This window comes from Vidua chalybeata, chromosome 2 (assembly GCF_026979565.1).
Source record: "Vidua chalybeata isolate OUT-0048 chromosome 2, bVidCha1 merged haplotype, whole genome shotgun sequence".
Lineage (NCBI taxonomy): Eukaryota > Metazoa > Chordata > Aves > Passeriformes > Viduidae > Vidua > Vidua chalybeata.
In genome coordinates this window covers 106,063,560-106,082,354 of record NC_071531.1, presented here as the reverse complement: position 1 = coordinate 106,082,354, position 18,795 = coordinate 106,063,560, and the positions used below count along the sequence as shown (strand labels likewise).

The following is an 18,795-nucleotide window of genomic DNA, read 5'->3' as shown; positions in this document are numbered from 1 at the left end:
TCAACATTAAGCAACTTGAGTATTTACGTTGCTTCCCTGGGACAAGTTTTGAAACGTGCTAAGATTCCTATTCTATGCAACGTGGGGCTGTCTGCTTCCCTGCCCTGACTGTGAGCAGCACATTCAGCAAAGGCATTCCCCTTGTGGAAAGTTTACACAGTTCTGTACAAAAGTGGGCCTTCAAAAATAAAAATCAGACAATTGTTAAGGAATGACTTTTTTTGGAAGAAGAGAGTGGCCAAAACTGGCTTTTGAAAATATTATACAGACAGGGAAACAAAGCCTATCCCCAGAGTCTTTCATAGTCGTTTCTTGTTTAATCAATAATATAATTAGGTATTAATTATAATTCTTCCCTGCCATTAAAACACAGTATAATAAATGAGCAGAAAAAAATGCATACCAAACCAACCAGTGCAATCCTTAAAAAAAATTAAAATGTGGGGGAAAATGGTATCAAAATCACTTCAAATCTATGGAAAAAGCCGTTAATTTCAACTGTTAATGAGTCATGGTCTAAAATTGCAAGCACAATCTACAAAAGGCAGTGCTGTGTAAATCAGAAGGCCTCCTTGCTGAAACAGTGTCTGCAGTAATCTCTTAGGACACAGAAGTCACTAAGGGACCTCTATTCCCAAACAATGAGAAGGTGGATCTATAAATTGGGAAACACCAGTTGTTGAGAGCAGAGAAATACTAAAAGGCTTTTCTAATCTCTTTGTTAAATTTTCAGTGCTGATAAACTGAGGCAGAAATGGACACTGAAGTACTCAGGCTGAGCAGTAGCTGTTGCACTGCAGCCTTGCAATACTCTACAATACTTGTACAATACAATGCACAGAGGTCATTTTGCACTCAGTGCAGGGACTGAAAATAAATTTCGAGCATTGGACGCATCTTTATGCATCTTACAAAATTCAGTTCCTTTCTTACAATTCCAGATTGTGGAAAGTGTCCAGTGTAGCACATAGTCAATTTGCTTAGAGTATTTCTCTCAGGCTGATATTTTAATGATTCCCAGAGAAATTAAAATGACAAGCACTATTGCCAAGTACCCTCTTCTCCTGTGGTTATGGTGATACAAAAGCAAATTTATTAAAATAAGGAACAAATTTAATAGCTTTTCTAATTCTTCACTGATTCTCACACTCCTTTCTGGGACATAATTTGTTTATCATAGATGAAATGGAGAAAGGGGACTCTGTGTGCTCATCTGCTAAAAGACTGATGCAGAGCATAAAACAACGAAGTCCAGCACCAGAATTCTTTAGCACAGCTATAGCAGCTTCACAATGAGATTCCTTGAATTGGATCTTTACTATTATAAAGTGAGTATATGCAAACAGACTCCTGAGATTATAGCACCGAGGTACTTGCAAGCACATAAGAAACTCCTGCAGCTAGGATTTAAGAGGAAACCTTCGTATTAAAAATTGTTAAGAATTCCTGTTGTTATTAATTGGCGACAAAAATGAGACATTCTTACCTTTGGCTTTTGACTTTTCTCCTTATCAGACACATTAGATGGTTTTCTCTTCAGCATGTTTAACTCAGGTTAATCCACTGGACGTGCAACTGCTGTGAATTTGTAACCAAACTAAGTGCAAGGGAGGGCACTCTGGACGTGTGCATGGGTTATGCAGTTCCTTATTCTATCAGGATGTGACTTCACACGGCTGCCTTGTGGCATGGGGGAGTAAACTGAATTCTTCCTTTGGGGAAGGGGTGAGGAAGGAAGGGAGGAAGTGACGGGGACAAGAAAGAGAAAGGTGTACCAAGGAGATGAGTTGAAAAATAGGGCAAGGGTCAAAGTAGAAATATAAATACTTTAAAACTTATTTGCTGCTGTGTCACCATCAGGCCTTAGTAAGGTTTTGGACAACCTCAAGAAAATAATTCTCTTTTCCTCTCTCAATTTTTCCCTCTCAGCCTTATGGGGCTAAGTGCACCTTTATTTCCACCTGTGCTGAGACTTGTGTGTGAAGAAGGCGTGCTGATATTCAGAGGACCAAGAAATATTATTGATATCAGATGTGAGCTGCTCTGTGGGTGTAATTGGCCCCTAACTCTTCCAATCCTCTCTTGGCTCTCCAGCAATGCAATAAAAGCATTGAGATTAAAGGCTGCTGTTTGGTAGAGAAGGGAATTATCTAAAGCCATCTTTTTATTTTGCATGATGGAATAATTTTTTTTGCCATTCATCACAGAACTGGGACTCCCTGAAACAGCACTTTTCAACCCTCCATTTTCCTTGATTTGCTGAAAAAGTCACTGGGAGAAAAGGCAAGTCTTACAGAAGACTTTAAACAAAGAGGCTGAGAGAAATGGCAAAGGTCTTCTACAATCTCTTGAAAACCATTCCAAAAGGTAAAAGAAAGTGGAGCCATTAAAAAAGCTTAAATTCCTGCTTCATTTTGCTTGATTTTTTTTATCTTAGAGAAAAAAAACAAAACAAAACAAAAAAAAAGTCTTCAGCATCCTAAGTAAAATTTATTTGTTGTGAATCACAGGCCACAAACCTTGAAACTATGAAATAGTCCCAACATTCTGCTAAGCAATGGAGGCAAATTCTCAATTTCAACCCCCAAATTTTCAGACTCCTCACAGAGCTTCAATTAAATCTTAATTTAAGATTACTACATATGTAAAAGAAATATCTTAATAAGTTGCAAGAAAAAGGTTCAGGATGAACTGTCAAGAAAAAAAAAATGGTAATTTTTTTTTCAAAATTTTGTTATTTTTTAAATTATTTTTTTCTAAGCAGCCTTAACTCATAATTTTGGCATAAATAAAAGCTCTTTTTAAAATACTCTTATTTCTCTTCTACCATATGAATATTCCAAGGAGGGATAAGACAAGCTCATCAGACAAATTCCCATTTTGGCTTGCTATTTGGACTTCTCTTTTAATGTTTAAAATAAGTTTTGGAGGGTTTTTTGGGTTCTAATGGATGGGCAGCTGGATAGACTGTGACTGACTGATGAAGGAATAATTGTTATGCATTAATTGTATTATGAGGTTTTCCTTTCCAGGCCTTCAAAGATGGGGGTTGGTAAGAAGGGGAGGAGGAACTGGGGTTAAGGTACCAAAATTCTGTCAAATGCAGGCCCAAAACTCTCTGGGATAGTGGACTATGTTTTGAACTTCAGCCCATGAAGCTTCACTTCACATTTTAATCAGAACAACACTAATTTAAACCAAAGTTGAATGTGAGGGTTTTATTATTGAAATAACATATCTATTAGTGTTCCTAATTATTGAGATTGTTAATAATTAATTAATTAATAATAGTGGTTAACTCAGGGATATTTTTTCTCTGTATTTGAAAAGACCACCTGAAACATCAGTTTAAGTTTCTAAGCAGAAGGAGGTTTTACCATGGATATTTAATCAGCCTTAGCAATTCAGTAGGGCCATAAGTTGTTACAAAAGCTGCATGTATGTTTAATAGTAATTAAACTTGATTATTATCTCCATAGATTTACATTGCAGTATATTGGTTTTCTTTTTAATCTGATCCAAATGTGAGGATTAAATCAGACTCTGCTGATCATTAGACTGTGATTTCCTGTCTCAGGCCACTGTTAAAATCTTCATGATTAATAAAATGGGAACTCAGCTGAAGAGTAATATATGAGCTTCCTTTCTGTAGAATATTTATTGTTAAACAGGAAGAAAGAGGCTATTTCAAGAGATATAGTACCCACCCATATCTATTTCCTTTCCTCATCCACATATCAGAAAAATTATAGCAGCTTGAGGGCTGACCTGATTATGTTCTTGCCCTTGGAAGGTTGACCCACCAGTTTTAAAAAGTAACAAAGTGAAGAAAATCAAACATATATAACATTAAGTTCATTTAAATTAGTTAACCATTAAGTTTCAAAAGGAGCCCTTTTGAATTAAAAATTAATAATAAGCTTTGTGCTTATATCCTCTGTATTTGAAGCTAATTTTTCAAAGGGGAATGAGTACCTGTGTAAAATTTAAAGAAAAATTCTTATACTTAGTATTCTGTTAGACAGGACTGCATGTAAGTTATTCCATTTCCTTGCTGGACTTTGAATCTGATCCAAATCCCAGTGAAATCAATAGGAGTTTTTCAGGTAATTTTTATGGGGCTTGGACTGACTCCTCTGTCCTGAAACAACCAGGCAATGTCACTCTTTTATCTGGAAAGTCTTACAGGCAAAAAGGCTATCCACTTAAAAATAATTAAGATGACCCCATGAGAATGATTCTCACTGTCATTATATTTATAAAAGGCAACATCCCTTACAGCTTATTATTATCATTACTCACTTTTAATGAATGGACCGTGATGAATGGTCCTGGATGTTCAAGTGCTTTATGTGCCTCCCTCCCACATGGTATCATATTCCCTCAGGGGCTCCATCCAGTTACCTTCCCTGAGAGGAGAGATCACTTCCAGACTAAACTGCAAGAGTAAACTTATCCTTTCAATACCTGATTATTCTGATAAAACTAGAAAGTAGGGCGTGAAGTAGATTGAAGTGTTTAGCACACTGGCCACCTGTCAAAAAGCAAATGAAATGAGACTTTCTCTGTATTAGCAACTCGTTTTTCATTGTCTGTCAGACAAAACTGGTCCAAGTTTAACTGGAGACTCAAAGATACCTTGGGGCTCTACATTGCTTTCCCTAATACTAAACAAGCCCAGAGTGTCTCAGTCTGTTTATTTTAATTAAAAGAAGACATATCTTGAACAAGAAAGGAATCCTGCCTTCAGCCTGCGATTTTATGGCCATGTGTCTCCCTGTGCCATCTAACTCACTTAGATATTGCAGAAATCTCAGAATAGCAAGTGAAGCTGAGTGAATAATTTGCAGTGAATAATTTACTCAACAAATTTAATCTTTATTTCCTCAAGGAATGTTCGTGAGCAGAACACAATTTCCTCAAATGTATTAATTATGGGCCAGAATTTAGCTAGATACTTCCCTCTCCTGGTCTGATTTGAGCCAGCCACAGCTACAGCCACTGATAATCCTCAGCAGAGCTCTCTCCATAAACTGCCACAGCAAAGACTCTTCAGAAACTAAAAGGAAAAAGTGTGGAAAATTGAAATCAAGCCCTCTTTCTACTGACAACCCATGAAAGAAGACAGAGGTTGAGGGCTGGGCTGTAATTATTTAAACAACATATTCACTTTAATTTTAATGGCAAAGATCGAGGCTGTGATTTTCCACTGGGATGCTGGGGAATGGAACTGGATGCTTAAAGTCCATCTTTAAGACTCCCACACGCTCTGAAAACTCCTCATCCAGAACTTAGTATTGAAAATTGGTCCAAAATATTTTGGGACTTCACACAACAAGGTTCATGATTTCCTATTGAATAGGCTCCCATGTGCTTTTCTCACCAGGAATAGAAAATGGAGAAGCTAAAGAACCACAGAGTCTTAGAGAGACAGGACATGATTAAAGAATATTTTAAGCTTACAGTTTAGATTTGTGGCTGTGTTGACCCTATATCAAGAAGACTCCTATCCCATACAAAATATAATAGTTATGAAACCTGGCTATGCAGCCAAGGGAATAACTAACACCTAAATTGTACTTCAAAAACTTAATTGTTGTTCAGTCATTTACATTGGGTGGATCTTTAATGACATACATAAAATGTAAAGGCATAAGACACCACAAAGAGTGGGAGTCAAAGCTTGTTTAAGCAACTATAAGGGTGCAGAGCAGCAGGAATACCCTCATCATGCTGTGTCCCAGGAAATGGGATTTTGGCCTCTCAGACTATTGTGCTTCGTTCTCTTCCTGAAAAAAATGATACTGTGATTCTTCCTTCTTTTATGCTAACCCTTTGCCTTTAAGGTCAATGGAGTCATGAAGAATTATGGCAGGGACAGGCTATAGAACACCACTACCAGAATTGAAAGAGGTGTCTGGTCCAAAAGAGTGGTTGATGCTCTGTGAGTAAGAAAAAGTGGCTCATTGCCAGGCCCTCAGACTGTGTCCTTGGCATGTTCCCAACACCACCTGGCCTAAAGGGAAATTGAAGTACCAGGAACTTATCTCAAGCTTTGATCCCAACACATTCTCTTGCATTAGCAGCAGATGAACAGATCAGTCATGCCTACACTATGTCAGGTTAGCCGTAACACTAATAAAAATCTATACTACTGTGACATAAGGATTCTCAAGGAGATTGGCTTTCACCTATTGAACAAATCCCTTTCTTATTAGCTCAAAGACTAAGAGCCAAAGTTGTGTCTAAATCTTCTAGGTGTTCCTATTGAGAAAACTCAAAGTCAGCAAGGTTGATGTCTCGTAAAGCAGAAGGCACAGACTTATCCAGCATCTGTGTAAAATTTGCTACAGAAATGTGCATCACTGGTGGTTTTCCTGTACAATTCCTGTACTCTGCAAGCAGAGTGCACTTTCCAGTTTGTGATGAGCAGCAGAAAGCAACTGGCAGGATGCTGCTGCTGTGAGTTCAGACATGCAGGGGAGCAGCCACACTGTTTCTCATAGTGAATGTTAAAATCAATGTTAAAATACACTGCAGTGCTCATACCTAGAACATCTCAGTGGATTCCGTTAGTGAATGCTGTGATTACTAATCAGCTACAAGGACATTTTAGCCTGTGGAATTTGCAGGTTTGGATGACTTGTTTTATAGTCATCCAGCTGAAGCTCAGCCTCCCAGAAATGCATTTACACATAAATAGTGACAGTTGCCTTGTACATCTATTTAAAAAGCTCAGATATGAGATTTTCAATAAAGGAAACTGATATAAAAATAAATTTAGGCTCTCTGTTTTAATCTCATACACAAAACATGACATGCTTCATTTGGTATTTAGAAGTCCAGCTTAACACAGGAGCACTGACAGTGCAGCAGGGGATTTTTTCAAGGTATGTACATGATGTCTGCCAGCCTGTCTCTGATTAGAATCAAGATCAACAGAAGTAAATTCTGATTAACTCTAATGCCAGCCTGCTGTCAGAACACTCTGCAGTTGGAACCATCTTTTCCCAGTAAACATCTCCTGCTGAATTTCTTCACTGGTGTCAGAGTGTCACATTGCTGTGCCATCACGGTGTTAGGACTGCTATGCAAAGGCTAACAGGAAAAGGAATAGCACAGCACACTGCCCATCCATTCACTTACAGGGCTTGGATTTCATACTGATTCTAGAGGAAAACGTTGTTCTTTCTCCTTTAACATGGTTTAAAGTGGGTGAAAATTGTAATTTGGAAGTGACAGAGAGGAACAGGACAGTTTTATTTGTAATTGGTTTTGAAAATCTATTTCTACCTATTTAAATGATGTGATACCTGATTGATAGGTAGCAGAAACACAGAGTCTCCATCATTGAGAAAAGGTAATCATTTGCAACCTTCATCTTCCCTTCCCTCCTCTCCTCTCCACGCTCTGTACCAGAGCTGCAGTCTTACTGTAGCAAAACTTAATTCAGGTGCTAACATTAATGGCAATTCCTTCAAAATCTGGCAGGATGTGGGTCCAAATAGCTCCATCATCAGACCTGCCAAATCACACACACTGGGCATGAGACTTGAGAGGCTGGTTTTTCTCTTTCTTCCAGGTCTGAACCTCAGTGTAGGGCAGCCTGACTCATGCTCTGTGCTGGTCTGGCAGGTGTAGGAAGTCACCTGGATCCCTCAGCTGCTTGCTCCAGGGCAGGAGTGAGGGAGGGTGGGCAAGCTATAGCCATGCTGACAAAGCCCTGACAAAGACAGGAGATGCTTTTCCTGCTGGATTTTGGCACCAAGGACTGGCAAGGTGGTTGCTGCACCCTGTGCTGGTCGTGGCCAGTGCACCTCTTACCTCACTCAGGATTTCATGGGATGCCTCAGGCTGTGGCTGAATGGTCACAACTGACTAAGCTGCCCCAGGTTAGCTGAGCATCACTAACAGGTGGGGACTTGCTCTTAGCCCATCAACAAGATGAAGTGAAGCACAGTCACATAAATTTATTTCATTAAGGCTTTTAGATAACATGCTTTATATTGGGCTGTAGGCTAAAGACAGTCACAGGGACAGTCACAGGGCTCAGTATGTTCAAGGCAATTACTTATGTGTCAGTAACTTGTCTTTGGGGAGACAGGGGAATGGAAATGGAAAGCTGTCTCCAAAGCTGTGCTTTGTAGAAGGACAGTAATGCCTTGCCTCTTCACAAACATTCCCCTTTCCTTCCATATTCCTTCCACCAATCTTTACCTTTTTCCATTCTACTATCCAACTCCTTCCCCTCTCATTTCCCACAGTGTATGAGGTTTTGACTCACAACTTGCATACCTCTTCTCTGGAGAACGTTTTTTACCATCTATTCTCATTTATGTGATACTTTTTTCTTCTATCACATATATTATTTTGTGTGGTTTCTGTTTCCTTGCCTTACTGCTGCTACAGAAAGCAGAAGTTGATGAAAAGGCAACAAAGCCTTTCCTGCAAACAGCTCCATGATCTGAGCTACAGACAGCGAACTGGAGAGGATCCTTATTCTATGAGGAAACTCTGAAAGCTAGATTTAGGCCTTCTAGTTTACAAGTTTTTTGGTTTTTTTTTTAATATATGTAGAAACTGGTGGAGAGAAACATTGATATTATGCTCCTCTGGTTTGTGAGGGGAAAGTTCACAAGAACCTTTGAAATATCTTTGGGTTCAAACACCCCTACAGGTGGAAAGAATAATACCTAAACCTCTAAAAAATCAGCACCCTTATATACAATACACACCCAGACTCATTAGAGGAAGAAAACAAACTTTTGAAGCCAAGGAAGGGCAGAATTATTGCTATCTGTGATACCTGATTCTCACCCCCATGTGTGTTTCATGGGACAGTTTTAATAAGGCAGTTTTAACATCTACCACACCTTCTCTATTGAGTGTCTGTCTAATTTAGTGCAAACTATGAATCTGAATGACAGTGTCAGAACCTGCAAATAAAGTGTTTGAACTGCTGCCCTTCTGGGGCACAGGCTGGAATGTGTATCCTTGCTCGTGCAACAACCATCCCTGTTTTGCAAATGAAGCCCGAGGCAGACAAGTGAAGAGATTTGTCTAATTTCACACAAGAGGTCTGTAGTAGTGCAGGGAGTTGAATCTGCATTATCTACAGCCTTAATCACTGGATCATGATTCATTGGTTTAAATAACCTATGCTGCTATAAGGAAGTGGAGTAAGGATTTATTTTGGCCTTCTAGTTCAGGGGAGCACTAAGAAATTGTGTTAAAAGTTATTTACTTTGCAATTGATCATTGACTGCATGTAATTCTCAGGGTGTGACCCTGTGGTTAGGTGTGCAGAAAATTTGAGCAAATATAGCTGCAAGCAAAGTTGGGGGAGTTTGATTTCAGTCTTTCAGATTGGAAAATCTGAATACTATACTGCCATAATTCTTAGGGGAATTATGTTGAAGCATAAATGTGAAGAAGGAAATCTAGGTATTAAAACACTTAGACAATCTAGAACTAAATATAGAAACCCTCAAGATATCTGCAAAAGTTTCTATCTCATGATCTTAAACTATCTGAACTCTTGATTTTCCTACTTCCCACACACTGTTTGTCATCATTTCTTGTGCTATGCTACCAAAGGTAAGTTGTAGGTAGAAGCGAACAAGAAGTTTCACGTCATTTAACCTAATTAATTTGGTTCTTCTGCAAAAATTATTCAGCCAGATTTTTTCAAATGGATTGGAGTGTAAGCACTTCCAGCAAGAATTATGTTAAGTTCAAGTTTCCAATTTGCTTTCCTTATGTATTAGGGAAGGTGAACTTCTTCAATCAATTAAATGTCTACAGAAAAGCGGTCCAGAAATTTCATTATCATAGGTGAATTCCTTTCAAAATAAAAGCGAATACCCAGATACAAATCACCGTCCATTTTTTTCTGGAAAGCCTTGGCCTTTGTCTTCCAATGATCTGTCCATTTATCTGAGAGTATTTAAATAGCAGAATTACAGATGTGTCCATTCTGTGTTCATTGTTTCATTTCCAGTCTTATTTTTCAGGCCCTGTTCTTGTTAATTTCATCCGCAAGTATTTTTTCCAAGTTGCATGAACACACAGTTTTCACATTAAATTTTCAGTTTCCAAAAACAAGTTTGGAATTATGTAAGACATACCTTGCTTTTGGAGAATGTCACAACAGAAATGCTTCCTTTAAAGGGCTTTGAAACGCATTCATTATAATAATGCTGCAGCCCTGGAAACCTTCATACCTTTCTGGCACTGAAAATCGTCACTCTTCCATTTGTGCCATTGCTGAGCACTGATATCATGTGACTTTCCCTTCACTTCTGTGTGAAGGAGATGTAAACAGAACTAATTTCTTCTGATTTATGAAAGGCTTATTTCACAAATAGGCTTTAGGGAGCACTTTAAAGTATACAAAAGTGACTTACCGAAGAGAATAACAAGCTTAATCTACACTCACAAAAGAAGCAAGCTAACATAACCAGGTTCTGAGCCATCTCAGAACTTCCAGAAAATTGATGTCCCCAAAAGAAGAGCCATTTGAATCAGCTAGAGGAGAAGACAGGGAGTATCAGGCATTGTGGTGTTCACTGCTAGCCACAACTTAGCTATTCTTGTAACTTAAGGTCAGTGAGGATCCTTGAGTCATCTTCAGCTGTGGCTTCCTTACCAAAGCCTCAAAATCCTTAACTAATTAGCCCTTTAATCTTAGTTTCATCAAGGATTCTGAGGGAACCTGAAGCTGTTTGCTCGTTCTCCTGCATAAAGGTGAGCACACACACAGAGTGCACTGAGCTACTGCAAGCACAGTGAAGATTAAACATTTTGGCTACAAATGGGAAGCTTGTCACCCAATCAACAAGCACGAGATCTAGAAAATACTTATGTTCCAAAAGTGAATCTACACAGAGGTAAAACTGCATTACTTTGTGTGAGGAGATAAACTGCACTGAAAAAATTTTAAAAGTTGCCTGATGGTTTCATTGGTCAAGATATCCCTGCCAGGTGCTAATGCATTAGCACAACACAGCATGAAAACACAGCCTGTATTAGCTGGTTCATTCAGCTTTTTTTTTTTTTTTTTTTTTTCTTTGTATGGTGTATGGGAAGAAATTATAGCCTTAAATACATTTTTTGTTAAATAAAAAACAACAAGAAGAATGTGTTGTATACTGGACTGATAGCAGATCCACATAAGGATGGTATGTGACAGAGTAGGTTAATAAAGCAGCAGACAGGCAATGCAATCTATTTCCTGCAGTATGCAAAAGTGCATCATTTTGGCAATTCTAAAGTAGGCAAGCAGGAAGTCATCCTTTCACTAGACAGTTTGTTACCAACAACTTCACTTAGCTTAATTATATTTTGACTCTTAATCATGTTTCATGAAGGAGGTGGCACTCTTATTTTTCCATTGAGAAGTCACATGCCATTTACAAAGAATAAGTCTAGGAAGTGCTGAGTTTTCCCTGCAATTTCAATGATCATACTACATTCACGACACTCATGCAAAATCTTTCATTTCTCTCTCTAGCTGTAGCTCTGCAGGACCTAGCAGCTATGTCAGAAGCAAACCCATGAAATCTGCTGAGGTGAATTGCAATGTTCTTCTGCAGTTATCTGTAATGATATTAAAAATGTTGTGGTATTCTAAAATATCTTTTAGTGCAAATAAATTCACTTCATTATCATTCTGCCTCATATATACTAGCAAATACTAGCAATCCAACTTCACAAAATAGCCCAGAAGTTTGTGGCAGAAAAAGTCTGGGAAGCTTTTTGGTAGAGTTAGTTATACATGCCTTTAAGATTAATGGAAAGTATTATATCATTCCCTATAGAAGTATGAAAATTCTAGTCAGGTATTAAAAACAAAAAATAGGACAAGTGTTACCATGGTGAAGAATAACCGCATCAGATTTTTCACAGTTTTTTAAAACTTGCTTTAAGACTGCATGGTCAAAGTCATCACAGATGAGGACACCAAATTTTTCACATTACTATGCAAGAAATAGCAAAAATCACTGTAGGAAGTGGAATAGTAGTGGCAGATATTTGCTATCAGCACAGTGCAATGGTGCATCTTTAGAGAGGCTGGACACCTCCCTGTTTCCTGTCTTCCCAGCACAAAACCTGTGAGAAGCCTTGCACTTTAAGGGGTGATTTTCTCTCACTTTTTGTATTTAACTGAAGCAGGCCCTATAATGTTTACCAACTTGTTGCTGTAACTGTTTCTTGAATAAAGGTCCCTGTGACAGTAGAAAAAGTAAAACTTTACAGACTCAGAAGCCTCAAGAAAATGAGTGTCCTTAAGTTCACTAGTATTTGTGTCTTTTATTTCTGAGTCCGTATTTTTCTTCATATTTCCAGGAAAAGTAAACACTGAAAATTTAGTTGTGGCTCTTGGCTTTTCATCAGTTTAAAAAACAAAGCCATTCAAAAGTCACCAGCACTTTACTACAATAGATTTGCATAAATCTCAATCCCTACCCATGCACAAATCTTAAAATTCAAATAAGTTTTCACAAGGTTCTGGAACGGGGTTTGAACGGGGGTAAGATGAGTGCCTTTGTACCACTGTTCCTTTTTGTCTATCAGTTCTTGTACATCTCATGTCTGGGGAGCATGAGGGTGTTTCTAGCTGTCTCTTTACCTTTCAAGAGGGGTGCTGAATGCAGAGGGAGATGGGCTGAGCTGGTGGACTAATGGGGAGAGCACAAAAATTACCTAGAATGTTAAAAAAAGCAACAGGAAACCTGCTGAGGGCCTTGTAAATGAAGATATGACAAGATGAAAGAGAAGCAGCTGGGGACAGTTTCATATCTTAGGAAACAAATCCTGTTTTCGTGTCTTAGCCACAGCTTGTCACCTGAACATGCATATCATGGTTTTGGTTGATTTTGTTTACTGCTTTTCAGCTACTCTTTATCTCTTCCCCGGGCAAAGACTTCGGGCTTCAGCTTGGCTACAGCTGAGCAGGACTCTCTAACACCCATATAAAATAGATTTATACTTGGTGAGGATCTGGCTTCCTACCTTGTCACTGAAATAGGAACAGGAGCCATAGCTTTTAAAAGGATCACTTATTACTGACAGTGAAGCAGCCAGAGTGACCGGAGCAGCTGAAAATTGGTGTCTTAGAAAAGCAATCTGGGGATTTCCAGGCATTCTTTTTAGTGCTATATTTGTGCCAAATGAGGATTCAAAATGCAATTGAGAAAGCTCTTCTAAGGCATGTTCAGGTGTCTCTCAACAAAAAGACATTAGCTGAAGAAAGGAAAAACTGCAGAAAACAGTCAAATTGCTTAAGAAAATTGAGCAGTCAGAAAGTCCATTAAAACCCACAGCATTCTGGTGTGTAGCAGAAACTGCTGGCTGAAATGGAGCAGAAATCTTCCCACAGCAATTCTCTGGGCAGTGCAAACACAACTTTCAGCTTTGGAGCACATTTTGCTAGAGAAGAACGCTCTGCCCTATTTGTTCATTACCGGCTGTCCGTACCTTTCCTCCCCGCTCCACTAGTCCAGGGAGCAGTGGTCTGTCCCTGGCATCACAGACACCCCACACCTGCATAAACCTCCAGACAATAAAAAACCTCCAGCAGGTTTTTGAGAACCAAAAAGGGGCAGCAAGGAGGTGCAGAGAGCAGGGTAAGAGCAACCACAGTGAGGAAGCAAGGCTGTGACAGGGCAAGCAGTAGTCAAAACCTATTATGCATAATGTGTCAGGAAAAGTTGGAGTGAGGAAATGTACAAAACCAGGGTTGACAATTAGAGTGATTCTTCGGCAAAAAAATGAGTGCCAAACTAGCCATGTCTCCCAGGGGTCAAAGGGAGATGCTGAGAAATGGCTTGTCTGATTAGGAAGCAGCCAGACCAGGAGGAAAGGAAAAAGCCACAAGGTCACTGAAATGGCAGAGAACCATGGCAAGTAACAGCAGGGCAAACATAATTGTGATAAGACCACAACACTTTCCTGAGAGGAATATGGAGAGAATGAACACAGGAACTGGCATAAAGTCTTTTGCAGTTTCCCCAAACTTATTGTTCATTCACCACAATGCAATACATTATATCAGAAACCAATCTTTTGAAGCTTTCTAATCTCCTCTTAATCTGAAAATGGGACAGAAAATGTATCTTCCTCTGCAGTACCTTTAGATTTTTTTCTTTCTCCTCCTCAAAATCCCAGGTCTTTTTAGTCTTGGGAAATGTCCCTCTTACTTCGTTGTCACTGAATGCCAAACACAGGTTGCACCAGATAAATATTCTCATGGTATCAATGACTAAATCCTTCTTCTGTAAAACTTAACCATGCTGCTAAAATGTGTGAAGAAGAGAAACCCACTTCCAGTAACTCTCTGCTGGTTTGTCTCCAACAGAGGATGTTGTCTCCTCTACTTTTCCTGCAAAGGAGGCCTGTGTGATTCTACAAATGCATCTTCCATATTTCACAGATATTGGGAGAGTGGATGGGTCAGTCAGTGATGCAGCATGTTAAAGCACTGAGGGAGAGGAGAAAAGGACTCATCTGCTTGTCTTCTCTTTGTCTCAGACTGTCCAGGATAGTCTGGGAACCCTTTTGTGAAGAGGACCTCAGCTGTGACCTCACTGTGCTCCACTGTGCCTTTCAGGTCCATTCAAGCCTAGCAAGCTCCTGTAGTTTACAACCTTCTGACTGTAGATTTGTCCTGCCTTATGAGGTTGCAAAAGTCTTATGCAATTGCAGAGATTGATAAAAAGCAACAGAAGGCTGAAAGAGCTTCTGTCAGTCATATGGATGTGGCACTTCTAAGTATACTACTTTGTTAGGGTAGTGAGTATCTTAACATACAAATGACAGAAGGGCAGCATTTAGTAAACACAAAAAAAAAAAAAAAAAAAAAAAAAAGAGAAAAAACTAGTCTGACACAGACAGCTTAACTGTTTTCTGCAGGGCTAAGCCCGAGGAATAAAAAGAAGTATAAAAACCCAATGACCTTTCCCATTGGGGTCAAGTGGTTGTTAAAGTGGTGTCTGGACAATCTTTTCTTCTATCCTCTGTCTGCTTTTCAGCTGATTCATAACATCACAAACATCAGCCCAGATATCCTCAATATACTTTGTGATCATAGAAAAATATGCAGCATAGTAGTTACTTTATCCAAGCATGCAAGAATATTTTTCTTCCCCCCCCCCCCCCCAAGTACTCTGTATTTTTTTTTTTTAAATATACTCTTCTACTTTCTAAGGAAGAAATATTTATAAATTACATGTCTCTGGAAAGAATACCAGTAACAATAATTCCACAAGGTAAACTTGACACACCAAAAAAAGCAATGCTTTATGTTGCCCCTAGCAAAATTTTGGCCAACCACTAATTATATTCTAAAAAGCTGAATGATAAAACATATATATATATATATATATATAACACCTGTAGTAAAGTTAACTCTGCACAAAGAATCTAATGGTGGCACCATGGCAGCATGGGTGAAATGTGGGTGGTCTGCAATATCCCTGTGCCAGAGGCTGTCCAGCTAATGCAGGTGGTTACTGAGGGCTTAACTGCAGGGGCCTGAAGGAAGAGTGGCTGTTGGAGGAGCCTGTTGGAGCTGCAGATGGATATGGTTTTTGGAGTCTGTTCCCACAGTCCTTGCCCAGATGAACTCTGTCAGCCTTTTTACTGGTTTAGGTGACAAAAACTGGCAATATGAAGCACCATAAGGGAGGCTGTGTAAAGTACTGAGGCAGAAGAAAGGAAGAAGAAGTAAAGAGAAGAAAGGTGTCTACAGAAGAAATTGGAGGAAGGGAATTAGGATTACTCATATTTTGTCTCTCTAAAGAGCGATCCATCATGGAGAGATCCATGTCTTTCCTTGTGATTACAGGAGAGCGCTGCTTAATTCACTATCTGCCATTGAAGCTTTAATAAAGGCCAGGCCTGATCAGCTTTGCATGCGTTGCTGAGATACGTCTGGATAATATTTGTCTGATCTAGATATTTGTCTGTCCCCCAAGCCAGATCAGCAGCAGTTTGCTGCTGGAATAGCAGAGTCTTGGATTTTTGTCTTGCATCTACCACTTTAGTCTCAATTTGGGACATACCAACAAGCATTTTGATAGTTCAGCTATCTCCTCCACAACTTGCTGCAGCACAGGCAATGGAGGAGTTACCAAGTCAAGAAAATGAAACCATACCTTCTTTCTCACAGAATAGGGAAGAGTATTATGGAATATATTTGTTTTACTCTAATAAGTAAATCAACATCAGAAAGAACATCTGCACCACCCCCTCTGTCTGATCCTCTCATAGCAAAACCACCAGTGTCCGCTTTTTGATCCTTAAACAGCAAAACTGAAAATCCAGACTTTGTAATCTTCAATTGAGCCAGTTGGTAGAATGCAGATGCAAAGAATGAGATGTCTTGCCATTGGCTGTAATCTAAATCTAAAGACACTAAGCCCACAGAGATACATTAAAGTCAGAGAGCCCATCAGGGAGGCAGATGGCAAAATAAACCATTCAGGAAAAAAAAGCACTAAACCCCCTGCTGGCACTAAATAGTAACATGGGTAGGACAAATCTCATCAGGGAAGGGAACATTAACTGCCTGTTTGTGACAAAATTAAATAAAATTATTTGAATTGACACTTATATTGTCATAAATCTGACCAACACCTCTATTACTGTTTTTACCTGGGACTTCAGCTTTCACTTTGGATGTTGACAGCTGCTTGCATAAAGGAGCCAGGCACATGATGGAGGCCAGCATCCCTGACACAATTCACTTCCTGCAGAGACTTCTATTTCCTGGCATGCAGGGGGACTCCCCTGACAGACCACAGCCTTTGTTCATGGCTCCCAGCCCATTTCTGCCAACTCTCTGTCCTGCAGATCTGTCTGCAGGTGCTCTCCCTGGGAGTGTGCAGGGCTGAGGCTGTCCAAGGTTTCAATGCTGCACCTCCCTCAGCTTTTTTTAGGGGTAGTTTCCTTTCTTTCTTTTTCTAATTATCCATCAGTCAAAGTTTCAGACTCTGTTTTCTATGTCAAACCCCAGGAAAATCTACAGCTAGATAAATCCCACATTTCATGTCCTGCTTGGTATGTCAGCTACTGTGTCTGAAAAGGAACCGAATTACCTCCTCCATGAATTCAGAAATATGGCTGCTGTACAGACCCCCATCTATTACCTTTCTAATGCTATATGGGCACTCTGAGATCATGCTGCTCTCAGCAGGACATTGATCTAAGGCTGTGGTTGCTCAGGCCTACATTTGAACACTCAGCTGGCTCAGGTTTCAGCAGGTGTCTCGTGTGCTTTAGGTGTACTTTCCTGGAGCTGGTCTTATTCCACAGTGAGAGACAGCTCTGTCCCTGGAGCACTGTAGAGGGAACAGGCAGAAAGGGAAAAGTGGCTACTTTTTACTGCTTCCCTGATGTACTTCACTCTACCAGTCACCCTCCATGTGCTCACCCCTATGTGGAGTGCCAGAAGACCTGCTCTGCCGTGTTGCAGTGCCTATATTTTGTATATCTCACCAAAAAGAGTTTCTCTTGGTTTTGTTCTTCTAGTTTTGAATATCCCTTTTTAAAAAAACCCTGCAATTAACACATGAAAACCTCCTCCAGAGATCTATCCAGGAAGATAATGTCAGAACAAGATTAAACTCTGCTTCTTTGTTTCTGTCCCTAGAATCTTCTTTCTGCCACATGGGTAATTGCAAAAATAGGCTCCCCCAGCTAAGCTGACCAAGACAGAAACACAGATACTTCTTCAACCTCTGACATTTGCCTAAATAACTCTAGTGTCCTTTACTAGTATTGCAGTGATCTCTAGGAGCCTGCTCCAAGTCCATTGGCTTCATTGTCCCTTACTGACTTAGCCCAGACTTCCAGAAAGTTTTCTAAGCCTGAAAGAATGAGCATAGTACAGATGAAAAAAGCCAAAAAACATGAGTGTGCTGATGAGAAACAGAATAGCCTAGAGCCTTCCATCTCTAAGCTGCTGATGTCTGCATGGTTAAAAATGAACTACCTAGGGCTATATGAAGCCCTGGTGTTAGCCTGAGCAATGGATTCACATCCATTTACCTGAAATCTAAATTTGGTTTATAGCATTTCATAACCACACGGAAAATGACAGTATCTCTTTAATGCTGAATCAGAGCAAAAAAGTTTCCAATTTTTATGCATATCAGCACAAAAGAAACCACTTCCACTTACCCAGGAGTACTGTAGATCCATATCTGTTAGGGAATACGTAAGATGTGGCTGATGAGAAGAGCAAGTACAGTTTTCCCATTCTTCTATTTTTGAAATTAAAAAGTCACAAGGACAGAGCTGGTTGTCAGGAAATGGCTTCCACTCACTCCACAAGTGAAATTCTGTTTCAGAATGAATTGAAATAGTTCCTAAGTTATTAAGTCTGGAAGTGTATGAGCGGCCCAGAGACGCAGAAATAAAATCTGTCCTGGTCTCAGTCTCTTCTTTTCTTCTTGTGTTATCTTTCCATGTCTTCTTTTCCTGAGGCTTTGTCAGCTTCATGCAAGAAGTTAGCACTTCTTCATCCTCTTCAGAGAGATAAGCATCCTCTAAAGTATCTTTAAAAATGCAAACACTTGTTATAGTATGTTGCAATTCATAGAGAAAGTAGCACTTTTTTTTTAAAATTTAATAGCTGTCTTTCACTTTATAAAATGAAAAAGCCAAAGACTCCATTAAAAAAAATTATAAACAAAAAAGCTCACATAAAAAAACAAACCAAGCCAAACCAAAAAACAAACAAAACCCACACATGCACACACACACAAAAAAAAACCCAAAACAAAACAAAAA

General features: G+C 39.4%; 1 protein-coding gene across 2 annotated transcripts in view; it reads right to left on the bottom strand.

The window, feature by feature from the left end:
- The window catches only part of SAMSN1 (SAM domain, SH3 domain and nuclear localization signals 1), a 50,916-nt gene extending 32,678 nt beyond the window's left edge, over nucleotides 1–18,238 (bottom strand). The window contains exon 1 of one of the 2 annotated variants that reach the window (XM_053934968.1): nucleotides 18,184–18,238. In XM_053934968.1, the coding sequence (XP_053790943.1) occupies nucleotides 18,184–18,204 (21 nt within the window). In that variant the 5' untranslated portion in view covers nucleotides 18,205–18,238. Of the gene's footprint in view, nucleotides 1–1,486; nucleotides 1,582–18,183 lie in introns of those variants that run through there. The other variant, XM_053934967.1, reaches the window with a different exon arrangement.
- Between the last annotated feature and the right edge of the window lie 557 nt (nucleotides 18,239–18,795).